Source organism: Sminthopsis crassicaudata, chromosome 1 (genome assembly GCF_048593235.1).
Source record: "Sminthopsis crassicaudata isolate SCR6 chromosome 1, ASM4859323v1, whole genome shotgun sequence".
Taxonomy (NCBI): domain Eukaryota; kingdom Metazoa; phylum Chordata; class Mammalia; order Dasyuromorphia; family Dasyuridae; genus Sminthopsis; species Sminthopsis crassicaudata.
Window position 1 is genome coordinate 422,738,580 of NC_133617.1, and position 14,629 is coordinate 422,753,208.

The 14,629-nt window shown below is 33.2% G+C and overlaps 1 protein-coding gene across 4 annotated transcripts in view; it reads right to left on the reverse strand.

Moving 5' to 3' along the window:
* Positions 1–14,629, reverse strand: part of ANKS3 (ankyrin repeat and sterile alpha motif domain containing 3) — a 39,977-nt gene that overhangs the window by 21,372 nt on the left and 3,976 nt on the right. For 3 of the 4 annotated variants that reach the window (XM_074280411.1, XM_074280412.1, XM_074280413.1), the window contains exons 3-7: positions 10,200–10,398; positions 9,906–10,027; positions 6,906–6,987; positions 2,983–3,118; positions 631–792 (exon numbers count right to left, since the gene is read on the reverse strand). In XM_074280411.1, the coding sequence (XP_074136512.1) occupies positions 631–792; positions 2,983–3,118; positions 6,906–6,987; positions 9,906–10,027; positions 10,200–10,398 (701 nt within the window). Of the gene's footprint in view, positions 1–630; positions 793–2,982; positions 3,119–6,905; positions 6,988–9,905; positions 10,028–10,199; positions 10,399–14,629 lie in introns of those variants that run through there. The other variant, XM_074280414.1, reaches the window with a different exon arrangement.

The following is a 14,629-nucleotide window of genomic DNA, read 5'->3' on the forward strand; positions in this document are numbered from 1 at the left end:
AAAATTCAATCATTGACAATATGGGTATCTAACTAGCAATCTACAACATGTAATCTAGAGAACTCCCACAGTTTCAGAGGAATCATGTGACGATTCAAAGCCTTCAGATTGTAAGAGTTAAAATGACCACTATGCAAAAAGAGATGAAATTACAAATACCACTTTTCTTTTTCCAGATGAAAAACAGACAGCAGCAAAAATGGCTTAGGCCATTTGATCAGATGAAACACAAAGCAGGAGAAAGGACTTTGTAATGTCTTTCCCTGATTAGCTGGCCACCTTCTGAGATATCAACAAGAAGAGATGTAAAACTGTATGTTCAGAGAAAATATTTTGAACTTTTAAATTTAGCTGGTAAAGGGAAATCATGCAGAAGAAAGGAATAAATTCTCAAGACCTAAGCAATACAAAAATGTTATTTTTTTTAACTGTGAGCAACTTAAGCAAAGATAAAAAATGTAAATCATGTAACGTTTGACTCTAAGTTAAAAAATGATGACCCACATTATAGCAATTTAAGAGCTGAAATCCCTTCAACAAAACAGATACATTAAGTAAAATATTATAGAATAGGAAAAAAAAGGAACAGATTAAGAAAAAAGAAGGTAAGAATTCCTGGTCCAGGCTCACCACAGCAAGGCTGGTGCATCCTGCCTCCAATTCCTATGGCTGTGATCTTTGCCAAAGCCTGGGGCCCTTCATGGATGCTAAGGCCCTTCATCTTTCTCAAAGGCCTTTGCCTTTGTGGGACAGAGCAGGATTCATCTGATGAACTTAGATCTTCATATTTTTCTGTGAATCAATACAAATATGGAAAGAAATTTGCTCAGCATCATACTCACTTGCTCAAACATCAAAAATAAATGGGTAAAACAGTTGTCACTGGTTTTCTTTTAAGAAAAATTTATTGCCCAGGGCCTAACCCATAAGAAATTACATAGCCACTCAAATTTTATATAGCGAATAAGAGATGTTTCTTCATGTGGTAGCTAGCATGGGATGACCTTAAAAAAGGATAGATTTCTCCTTTACATGATAGTTTTAGAGAAGGTCATCATTATAAATTTAATTTAAATTTTTCTTTAATCTCTATATATTACATCTCTCATAAAAATCATAATCTTGGAACCAGAAGGAACCTCAGAGATAATTATAACATAATGAGTTCAATGCCTTCACTATCTATTACATAAAAGTATAATTCATAACAATGATTTTCTTTTTAGTTTTTAGTTTAGTTCCCTCATTCTAATATTCTGGGATTTGGTAAAGTGTGAGTCCCATAGGGTAGCAGCTGTCTAGCTGCTGTCATCTCCAGCCTCAAACACAGTGTCTTAGGATTAGGGCCTTACACATAGTGAGGACATCATAACATTTTTAAGTTGAAATAATAAATAAATACATGTCCCCTCCTATCCATGCCTCTCATAAATTTGTACACTTTATATCATGACACCTCTAATATAAGTTTATATATTTTATGAACTTCATTCTGTATTCAGCATATAAATGAGAAGTTCAAAAGTGGCTACAGTTAAAAAATGGAAGATCTAAAAGGAAACTTAAACAGATTTAATTCTAATCCTCTCATTTAACCAGGAAGGTATCTTTCTTTTCAATTTAAAATGGGGCAGGGACATGCAGAAGATGTGCAAAGTGTAGACAAAGGCACAAGCAACAGAATAATAGAAACATGACTAAATAAATGCATAACTGAATATAACCGGCTCTTTATTTTCTATACAAGGGTTTTCTTCTCAAATTTTTGCTGATGCCATACCAATGGCATACCATCTTGATTATCTCAAATTGTTTAAGGACAACATAATTATTCACTTTTTGAGCTAAAAAGAAAGCCAAAGGATTATATATAAAAGGAGGTAGATTTAGAATTCTAAGGGATCTTAGCAATCATCTGCTCCAACCACTTCTCATTTTACAGAGAAAAACAAGAACTAGAGAGGTTAAATGACTTACCTAAACAACAAATAGGATATAAATGCTGGGATTTGAATTCAGTGCCTCTGACTCCAAATCTAAAGCCTTATTTGGGACACAATCAAAACTCCAACATTCAGGAGCTAGGATAGCAATTTTTAGTAAAAGGACATCTACACTTAGACCAGTACTTTGTAGTACTTCAAGATGTGATATTACCTTCAATGTGAAGCAAGAAATAGAAACCAATCAAATAGGAGGAGAAAACAAGATAGGTTTTTAATACTTAAATATTTAGTATAGTTTCATTTTTTAAAGTCTTAAGTATAAGTTGATTTTTTTCAGAATATTGGCTATAATTACCTGGGACAGCTGGAAGAGCTACCATTACCAGGAGTACCCTATCTTCTCTTTCCCCTACTTCCCTGGCCTGGATCCTCCCAGAACTTGCCAGGAAGGCCCTCTTCCTAGTCTGGGCTGTTTGATTACAAGATTGGAATATAAAGAAAGTTAATAACTTCATTCCTTATGATAAGATGGAAGACCACCAGATCTTGCCACTGCCTAGCCAATGCCTCCTGAAATCTTCTGGGGCTACCATCTGCCCTGCTTCTTATGTCCAGTGTGATATCTTCATAACTACTTAAGCAACTGAACAATCTTTGGAACATACTCTTAAACTTCATCCTTAGGAATTCTGGACCTTTCCATCTATCCTGCAGCCCAAACCTTTTGGACAATCCAACCCTTTTGAACTGTCCCCAATTAGACTGTGAGCTTCTTGACAGTAGGGATTTAGCATTTCTTATGTGTTCTCAACCCTTAACAAAGTATTTGGCACAACAGTGAACATGATAAATTTTTTATTCATTTATTGACTCATTAATCATGGATTTAGATTTATACAGGGCTTAGCATGATAATATTTGTGAGTATAAACATACATGAGAAGGTAATGATGACTAGTAAAAGGGTAGATAGTTCTTTCTACAAGTTCAAATTAATTTGATTTCAACACAATTCTAAATATAAGTAGTAAGTTACCTGGATTTCTATAAAGAGTCTTGGACAGAGAAGCAGTATGAATGTCTATTAAATCCACTATCTTCATATGACCATATTTCATGGCTAGTGCTCGGGCTGTGGCACCGGTATAGTCTCCTACATCTACTTTCACACCCTATTGAAAAGAAGAGTTAAAAAGAGTCAAGAACGCATATGATGATTTGACCTGAGACACACAGTCACCCATTTTAGTAGGTGATAGAGTAGAGAAGATAAGAAATATACATTTCATAATATTCCAGTTCTTGATTTCAAAAAAATCTGGAAAGACTTACATGAACTAAAGCTGAGTGAAGTGAGCAGAATCAGGAAAACAATATATACAATAAAAGCAAAACTGTGTAATGACCAACTATGACAAACTTAGCTCTTCTGAGCAATACAGAGACTCAAGACAATTTCAATGGATGGAAAATGCCATCCACATCCAGAGAAAGAACTATGGAGAATGAATGAAGAGAAAAGCATACTATTTTTACCTTTTTTTTTTCTTTCTCATGGCTTTTCCCTTTTGTTCTGATTTTCCTTTCCCAATATGACTTATATGGAAATGTTTAAAATCATTGTCTATATAACCTATATTAGACTGCTTACTGTCTTGGAGAGAGATAAGTTAAGAGAAGGGAGAAAAAAATTTGAAACTCAAAATCTTACAAAAATGAATGCTGAAAACCACTTTTACATGTAATTGGAAAAATAAAATACTATTACAAGAAAAAAAAAAAAAGAAAGAAGGGAAAGCTGAGATTGAATTTTGACTCAGATATTTGTGACCCCTGGATAAATCATTTAACTTCTCTCAGCCTCAGTTTCCTCATTTTAATAATGGGACTATTCATAAGATTACTCTGAGAAGCAAATGAGTTCAAACCAAATGAAATAACATATGTGGAGAGTTTTGCAAACTTTAAAGTACTATGTGAATCTTATATATTATTGTGACCATCCTCATTATTATTAAAAAAACTTCTGGGCAGCTAGGTGGCGCATTGGATAGAGCACCAGCCTTGAATTCAGGAGGACCCGAGTTCAAATCTGGTCTCAGACACTTAACACTTCCTAGCTGTGTGACCCTGGGCAAGTCACTTAACCCCAGCCTCAGAAAGGGGGAAAAAAAAAAAAACAAAAAAAAAAAACTTCTAAAGCAAAAAACAAAAATGTCCTGCCCTTATTACCTTGTTCTACTTGTTCTATGAGGTTATCTCCAAATTTTCCTGATTTAGAGAGTATCTATTAATATTTTAGGGAGTATCTACTTAGAGTTGATATTTTAAAAAAGAAAAAACTCTTATTTAGAAATGGACATTTCCTCTCTTATTCACATATACTTAATTAATGCAATTCATCCATCTACTTAATATACCACTTTGTGGATGTATTCAATATAAAATATAGCACTGTAGTAGATGAAGGAGGAAGAGATACAAGTAGATCAAAGACAGAAAGAAGTATGAGCATTATCTTATTGCAGAATGAGATGAACATTTTGGATATGGAAAATGTGGGAATTAGTTTTATTTGATTGAATATTTCTTACAAGAGTTTCATTTTTCTTTTTTTTTTCCTTTTCAGTTGGGGGTAGGATGGGAAGGAGACTGTAGATGCTTATTAAATGAAAAAAACAAAATGAAAGATAAAAAATGTTAACATTTAAAAATATATTATCATCTTATATTTGTTAAGCCCTTTTATATTAATTATTTCATCTGATAGGACATTTGCTTGTCTCTATTTTAACACATTACAAAATTGCAGAATTTTAGGATAAGATTCTCTTAAGACCCTTAATTCTAAAGCTTTAGTTTATATTAAAGAAAACCAAGGCTCAGAATGGTAAAGACGCAGCTTGTCTGAAGTCACAACACAAGCTCCTGAGATAACTGTGAATAAAAAACGAACACAACACCATAAAGAAATAAACCTTCAGTATATTGCATCTACTCTCTTAAAAGCTTCTAAAGTTTTCTTCTAAAACCCATCTAAAGCAAAAAACAAAACTATCCAGCCCTTGTTACTTTGTTCTATGAGGCTATCTCCAAAACTTCCTGATATACAGAGTATTTGTTAGAGAATGAGTTTAACATTAAAAAACACAAGAGGAAGAGATTTTAAAAAAAAACAAGACCATTAATTAACAAGACAACTTGTTAAAATTAGAATCCAAGGTTTTAAAATAAATACCTAGATCCAATATAACTGGTTAGTCTCATTATTAAGGTACCTATGAAGTAATTAATTACAAAAAGCCAACACTGGATTTATGGTGGGATAATATGGTAACAAAAATTTTTCACTTGTAAGTTGAAAAAGACCTAGATTTTTAAAATACCTTGAATGTCATCCAAGTCTAAACAAGAGGATGCCACTAATGCCATCTAAGTTCAAAGACTATTTCGAGGCCAGTAGAGTCATTCTCTTTGCTTGGTCAGCAAGTATCATGGAAACTTTCAAGTATAATCAATTGATGGTTAAAATGAAGTCATTCTGGTTGTGATTTAAACACTAGGTTTGTCTTAAACATGAAGTTTTCAAGAAAGCCTTCTTTTAGATTCAAGAAATACAGTGAAAATTACTTTCCCTAGAATGTATACTTCTTAAAAAAATAAGATTTTTCTCAGAGTGAAGGGAGAAAATAGTTAGAATTTAATCTGCTCTCTAATATGATGAGACAATAAAAGATAAATAATTGTACAATAATAATATTATAATAACATACCTTTTTAGAATACTTTTAAGGTTGGCCAAATGTTTTATATACATTATATCATTTGACTCTTATAAATTATATATCTATGAGATATATGCTTTTATTATTCTCCTTTCACAGATAATGAATTGAGGCAAGATTAAGTGACTTACTCAGGGTTAGTGAATATCTGGGGAAGGACATGAACCCCAGTTTTCCAGACTCAAAATTTAACCTTTTATCTCAATTATTCCAAATCAAAGAGGCACTAATTGAAATTAACAGATAATCCAGCTGATTAGATCAAGAACATGGACCACTTCTCTGTGATAAAGAAATCAGATATGAACATAGCCACTGTCCTGACACAGATTGGCAGAAAGAAACTTTATTTCAAATAATCTATTTCCCATTCTGGGACAAGGCCATATCATCATTCCTAATTGTTGATTTTGCTGATTAAAAGATGTCTGGGCTACGTGATCTGAATTTATTCCCCAAGGAGCTCTTCATCTGACCATATTCTGGGCTTTGAAGCATGCTTACTGGTTGGTGAGTAGGCTAAAAGATAAAAACTGTCCCCAGAGTAAGATTTTGCAATACTCAGCTGTCATGCTGTCTGGTTAAGTTAGAAACACTATCCTGGGCTATGCCACTACTTGATGCAATAGGAAAGCAGAAAAAGTAAAAAGCAAAAACTTCATATGATATAGTCATTTAAACACACACACACACTAAGCTACTGTTGACTATTGCCAATTCTTGATGAGTAGCACTAATGAAAGAATAGCAGCGCGCGCACACACACACACACACACACACACACACACACACACACACACACATATGTATAATAACAACAAATCTTCAAATACTTTAGTATACAATTTCTGTCTCTCACAGATATAGATTCATTTGCACACCCATACTGACTAGTACTGGGAACATGATCTGCAGGTAGGTGGGAAAAATACTAGAAACTAGAAAACAAAGGAAAGTAGCCTTAGCACCTACTTAGCTGCCAGTGGATCATGAGTCATATAAGTAAAGCTTATAAACAATAATTGATAATAATTCACTTGTATGAAATAGGGTACTATAAAATCATTGTGATAGGAGAGAAAATTCTGTTTTTAATCCAGGAAAGGTAGTCTACTACATTTAACCCCTAGATGCCAAGATTTCTTACTAACTATGCTTAAACATGCACACTTACATGATTCAGAAGATACTGAACAATTATTTCATGGCCAGAAGCAGCTGCTTCCATCAAAGGAGTAAATCCATAAGTTGGTTCCCTGCAAGATACAGGTTAAAGTCAGAGTTCATATAGAATGAAGCTTTCTATGTTCATTCTAACAAATAATATCTACCTTCTCCCATCCCCAAAGACAAAATCAAAACTGATCTCCTATTCCCTATTGAACTCTTATAATACTCTTTTATGAATGTACCATATTCATTCATGTATTATAGATATTCGTGTTGCCTTGATTGACAGGGAATGATTTCTTATCTTTTTGTCTCTCAGCACATAAAAAGTACTTCAGCACTTAAATATGTTTGCAGATTTGAAAGAAATTAAAACTTCATTCTCTCACATTTTATCTAAAACAAAAAATACACTCTCTTTTACAAGTATTAAATTCATTGTTTTTCCCTTTCTAAAAGGATATTCTAATACAATTTTCCAACCTAATAATTTCAAAGATTATTTCAGAGTATTAATAGATCTCAAACTATATTATAAAGCAGAAATCTTTAAAACTATTTGGTACTACTTGAAAAATAGATAAATGTAACAGACTAGATACAGAAGAATCAGAAATAATTGAGCTCAATAACTCATGTTATTGTGAGGCTCAAATAGAACAATATTTGTAAAAAGCTGAACATAGTGCCTGGCACATTTTGGGCACTTAAGAAATGGTTATAATATACACTACATTTCCCCTCCCCTAAATAACTTGGATATGAAGAAAGGCATAAGACAGTTCTGCTTTCAGATCACAGGCTAAAGGAAGAAGGAATATATAAATACCAATGCATAAATAAAATATATGGGACAAATTAGAGATAATCAACAGAAGGAAGGCACTAGCATTAAGGAGAACTGGAAAACAAAGAACTAATGACAAAACATGCAATTTTTTCATTTTCTTTCATTCTTCTTTATTATAAGTGACAATTTATTATTATTTTATTCTTGTATAAAATGACTGATGTGGAAATGTTTTACATGATTACATATGTATGACCTCTATCTGATTACTTACTGTTGGAGGATGGGGAGAAGAGGGAAGAATAGATTTTGGAACTCAAAATTAAAACAAATACCAAATAATTTAAAAATTGTTTAAACATATAACTGGATATGTCTCTCTCTCTTATATATATCTTTACATTCTGGGAAAGACTTTGTAGAAGACAGGATTTTAGCTAGGACTTCAAAGAAATTAGGGAAGCTAGGAAGTAAAGATGAGGACAGAGATAATTTTGCACAAGAGAGATAATGAAAATATTCTAAGAATATTTTACTAAATATTTACTAAATCGTGTAAAATAGGAGAAATAAAAATTGAAGCAACTCAGATTTTGTCTCACATCCTGCAATATGACAAAAGATGACTGGAGTCAATGTTAAAAGTCAAGCATATTATAAACTAAAGGTAGAGTGGTGAGTTCAGTTAACAAACATTTACAATGTTCCAGGTACTATGGTAAGGACAAAAAGAATGTCAATTTCTTCCTTCAGGGAACTTACTTTCCACTAGGACGACAAAACATAAAAGGAAGCTGAACTGTATGATGAGTAGGGGAGAAAAGGCATGGTGATAAAATCTGGAGAAGCAGAAGCAGAAGCAGGAAAGAAATGAAGTGTGTCAAAGCTTCAAAATGGAAGCTTTGAGAAGAATTCACCAATAGAAGATGGGAGCAATCAGAGCAGATTTTACAAAAAAAAAAAAAAAAAGTCACTATGAGACTAAAAGATTCCATTGATATAACATGTAACAAAGAAAAGTCTCATATAAAACAAAATATTTGTAGAAACTTTTTTTATAATAGCAAATTTTTGGAAACAAAGTAGATACCATAGATTGGGGAATAGCTAAGCAAGCTGTGGTACATGAATGAAATGAATTACTGTTATATAAAAAATATGATAAATATAGAGAAACATGGAAAAGATTTACATGTGATTTTAGGTGAAGTAAGCAGAACCAGGAAAACAAAATAATGAGTATAATTACAGAAATGGAAAGAAAACAATAAAACAACCAAACCTGAATGGTGTGAAATTATAATGACCAAGTTCGGTCTCAAAGATATAAGAAGATAACTACTCCATTTTGTTACAGAGGTGTAGAACAATGCATATAATGTTAGACTACGTCTTTGCATTGTTTAATTTTGCTTGTTTTTGCCCTTTAAAAAAAAAATTCTTTGTCATAGGAAAAGATCTCAGGAAAATGGAGGAAGAAGACCGCATCAGAAAATGTGGGATGTAAAAACAAAAAATATCAATAAAATGTATTTCATAAAATTATTTTTTCCTATCCTTTCTCATTAAAGTAGAAAAGATTTTTAAATCAGTATCAGTGATGCACTTGAGTTTTTGCTTTATGTTTAAAAAAGGTTAACTATCTTTCCTGACACCAATTTCTCACCCTCAGTCCATCATGCTCACAGTTGTTAGGTAAACTGTTAAAAAAAAGCAACAAAAAAACCTTCAGCATACCACTCTTACACTAAATATTCACTGACTCCCAACATGCTCCCCTGAAATGCTCTCCCTTTTCCTTTCAATATGAATTCTACTCATCCTTACACTCCTATTATCTTCAGTCCTATACTTTCCATGAAGCCTTCCCTGGTAAGTTTTCTTGCCCATTCTTGACCATTCAATCTGTTTTGTCAACCAGAAATGATGGTAAACTAATTAAAGGCAAAAACTATGTTGGATGTTTCTTTTAAAATTCTTAATATGACCATTTAATGCCCTTTTCAAGGTGTTCAATAAATACTTATAACCAAAAGTTATTCTTTATGAAACATTTATTTTAACACATATTGGCATATGAGAATAGAATTTCCAAAAAAAAAAAAAAAAAAAAAAGGTTGGTTTTCCTTATGGGTGGAAGGGACAAAAGAAATTTTTATGGTCATCTGACACTTTGAAAGAAAAATAAAGAACTCTTTGTTGATCTTATTTTACCTTAAGTTGGCATTAGCTCCACTGTCCAAAAGAAACTTGACCATCTGCTGGTGCCCAGCACTGGTGCAGTGGAAAAGAGCAGTCCAGCCATGAATGTCTTTCATTTCTAACTCTGCACCTTGCTTTGAAAAAAAATGAATAATGATCATTAATTGCAAGAGATATTGATTAATGGTATTTCATAATGAGATAATTTAGAAATGAACTATATATAACAAACCACTGAACAGTTCAACTCTGTACTGGAGTCCCACTAAATCCTATTAAGAGTTCTGAATGCAAATCTTGACTCACCTGGAGAAGAAAGTAGGCAATGCTCTCATTTCCACAACTAGATGCCAGCATCAAGGGTGTTTGGCCTTCAGGGGTCGGAATGTTGACATTGACTCCTGCTTCCAGCAGCAGGTGCACAATAGTGTCATGACCAATATAGGAAGCATACATAAGAGGGGTCCAGCCACCACAGTTCTTCTTATTTAAATCCAATTCTCTCCTAAGCAAACAAAAGTAACACTAAGTAGTACCAGTAAAAATGGTCTCTTAATCACTTACTAAAAAAACAAAACAATGAGAAAAGCCAGGAAAGAAAACACATGGAGAGAACTGTGATATGGAAAATAATTTGAATTTTAAAAAAACAATTATCTTTTTACTATCATTATATATTTCCTTGAGTTGGCAGCCAAGGAAATGTTTCATACTTGTTTTATAACCAAAACAGAGGTTCCCACATCCTTCAGAGACTAGTTCACAAATCTAATTATAATTTCACATTTACAGTTTTCTGATTGCTCCTTCCTGCTCTCCAAAAACAAAACATCCTTGAAATCCTGCTAGCTTTAGCCAATCCAGTAAAAGATCAAAAGGATATGTTTCCTCCTCTGAGCCCTCTCACTATTTTGTTTTCTGTAATTCAGTCCATAGTATATCGCATTGGCACTCTGGTCAGCAGAAGCAAATAAAAAGAAAAAGTTAAATTTTAAACGAAGCATCTCTGAGTACCAGTCTTTTAATTTTATTCTTAATCCTTTATGACAACAAGTATGGGGTTTGGGAAAGTAGGATCCAACCAGAAAAATTATTTTTTGGCCAAGAAGTTAAGGCTGAAAAGGCTGTTCTGTCCTTTAGGGTAGAAGAGGAAATATGATGAATAGTCTTTTAGGGAGTTGAAAAAGAAAGCTACAGACCAATAATGAATTATCAATAGAAAATAACAAATTAAGTAGTAGCCAAGAGGCTAAAACAACTCATTAAAAGGATTATAAATTATGGCCACATTTGACTTATACTAGGAATGCAGAATTCATAGAATTAGAGATTTAGAGCTAGAAGAAGGCTGGGTTTAAATTCAGCCTCAGAACTATATTTGATTCTAAACAAGCTACTTAATCTGAGACCGTTTCATTATTTACAAAAGGGAAGCTGAAAAAAACCCATCTCTATTATAGCTACAAATTCCAAAAGACTTAAAATGCCTAAAAAATGAGCTAATAAATACATTCTACATGACTTGTCATGTATATTGGAATCATATTGCTTCTCAATGGGTGGAAGAACTATGGGGAAGAAAATCTGGAATTCAAAAATTTTAAATGAATGTTTAAAGATGCCTAACAAATGATACTGGTTAAGTATTTTTAAAAATATTTTTAATTATTTTTATTATGAACTGACAATCTATCAACAAACATAAACAATTCCATATATAAAGGCCATAAAATAAGGATTATATGAAACTGGGAGTCTGTTATAAACTTGTTTTTTAAATAAATATACAAATTTAAAGTGATACCAATATTGTCTTGCTTATCTGTATCACCTTCTGAAAGTCCTTCAACATTCTTCTGTATATTAAGGAAAAAAATTATCCTTTTATTTATCTATTAAATTATAGATATGGCTCTGCTGACAGTACTCTGATTTTCTTGTTCAGCCTTAATCACTCTCTTCTAACTTCCAGGTTTGCATCTCCAACTATCTACTAGACATTTCATACCTAATGCCTCACAGACATCTTAAACTCCACATATCCAAAACTGAACTCATCATCCTTCTCCCTAAAATCCTCACTCCTTGAGAACTCTTGTAATAACTGTCCAGAGCATCACCATTTGTTCAATCACCCACACTCACATCCTAGATGTCATTCTCAACCCCTCCCTCTCTTCCCCCACAATCAATCTGTTGCCAAATCTTATCAAATTACCTTCATAATATCTCTCCTATATGCCATACCCACTTTTCTTCTCTGACACAGCAGTCATCCTGATCCAGGCCCTCATCATCACACATGCATGGATCATTATAACAACCTATTGCTTGGTCTTCTGGCCCCAAGTTTCTCCCTGGTTCACTCTATCCTTCAACTCAGCTGTCATATTAATCTTCCTAAAGTGCAAGTCTGATCATGTTACCCTTCTACTAAATAAATTCTAGTGGCTTCCTATCATGTCTAGGATCAAATACAAAATCCTATTTGATTTTCAAAATCCTTCATAACATGGCCCCTCAAAACTTACCAATCTTAACGTTACTTGCCCCCACATACTTCACAATCCAGTAACACTCCGCTCCTTAAGCTTCTTCACACAAGACAGTTCATTTCCCAACTCTCTACATTTTTAATGTCTATCTATGCTTGGAATTCTCTCAATTTCTGCCTCCTGGCTTTCTTCAAGTCTCATACTCTCGTGACCCCTCCTTAATGTGAGTGACTTCCCTTTGTTGAGTATCTCCAGTTTATCCTGGTATATTTTGTTTGTAAATAGTTTGCATGTTTTCTCTCTCATTAGACTTTGATCTCCTTGACAGTAGAGGCTGTGTTTTTTTGTCTTTCTTTTGTATCCCCAGTGTTAGTGCCTGACACATAAAAAGCACCTATTAAATGGCTATTGACTTGACATCAGATAAAATGAGCATTAACATGTGGACAGCAAAAGAGAAAAAAAGGACTTTACATAATATTGAAAATCTCTATTATGTACAACTATTCTTTTTAAGTATATAATAAAATTCAACATGTAATTTTCAAAGAGGTCCCTACTTATCTGTGGAACTTTTAGATTGGTTATGCCTTCAGAAGAATTTGAATTAAGATGCTTTCTTGAAAAAGAGAAAAGAATTATATGTACAAAAATATTTATTACAGCTCTTTTGGTAGTGGCAAAGAATTGGAATTGAGGCCATAACCATCGTTGGGGAATGGTTGAACAAGTGGTGGTATATGCTTGTGATGAAATACTATTGTGCTATAAGAAATGATACAGATGATGGTTTCAGAAAAGCCAAGGGAAACTTATGAACATTGTGTACTATAATAGTAATATTGTAATGAAGAGCAACTGTGAAAGGCTTAGCTATTTTGATCAACACAAGGATCCACTTCAATTGTAGAAGACTTATGATAAAAAAAAAATGCTATTTACCTGATGAATTCTTGGTACAGAATAATGTATTTTTTCACTCATTTTTATTACCTTTTTTTGAGGGTAAAGGAGCAATATTGCCAATATTTAAATGTGTTTTGCATGACTTCACATGTATAATAGGTAGCATATTGCTTACCTTTTCAATGGGTGGGGCGCTGAAGGGCAAAAATTAGGAAGTCAAAATAAAAAAAAATGAATGTTAAAAAAAGATGATGTTTTCTTGAAAAGAATTTCAAATACAAGCAACAGTTTGAAGGGCTAGGCAAAATTGGGAAGCACATGAAGTCTATCTTTTTTAAAGCTATGTTCTCAACTTTTCAGTCCTAATCTCTTCTATGCTTCCCCTTTAGGAACTTATCCTCTTATCCACTGTGGCAGGTCTTCACTCTTAGCTCCCTCACTTTATATCTGTTGCTCCACCTGCTTTGAATTCGCTGAACTTCTTAACTCAGTACCATGCTGCTAACTCAAGCCTTGATGGACTCTACTTCCCTCAGTCTTTTTTCTCTTTTGACTAGAGGGCTGAAGAGTGGAGTCTTCTTTTATAGAAAGCCAGCAGAACATGGACTCTCATGTCTCTTAACTTTGCCTAATTTCAACTCCATGGAATAAAGACCATGGGAACCCTCTGGTGTTCCTCCTTCCCCTTTCTCCTTTCTCCTTTTGTATGTTATCTCCCCTTTGTTTTATATAAACTCCTTGAGGGTAAGGATTGTATTTCTTTTTTATTAATTATATTTTCAGCACTTAGTACAGTGCCTAGCACATAATAAATGTCCATTGGAAATTGTAACACTCAGAACAGACCTAAGTTAACTGTATTAATCTTCCCATGCATATTTATATGTCATTGTTCAGTCATTTTTTCAGTCATATCCAACTCTTTGTAACCTCATTTAAGATTTTGTTGGCAAAGATACTGGAGTGGTTTGCCATTTTCTTCCACAGCTCATTTTATACATAAAAAAAATGAAAAAAAAAAACAGGGGTAAGTGACTTGCCCAGAGTCATACAGCTAATAGGTTTCTGAGATTAGATCTGAACTTGGGAAGATGAATCTTCCTGATTCCAAACCCAGTATTCTATTCACTGTACCACCTAGCTGCCCCTTGTATTTTATTTTTTATTTTATTCTTCTTAAATCATGAAAAATTTATTAGGTACATGTAGTTAAGTGATTTCCATCAACAGTATTTTTGAATAAGTATTAAGTCATGAATTTGCTTGTGTCAAATTCTAAAGCTATTAAAATATTTGTGGTTACCTTGTATTTTTCAAAGTCACTGTAACTCTTAA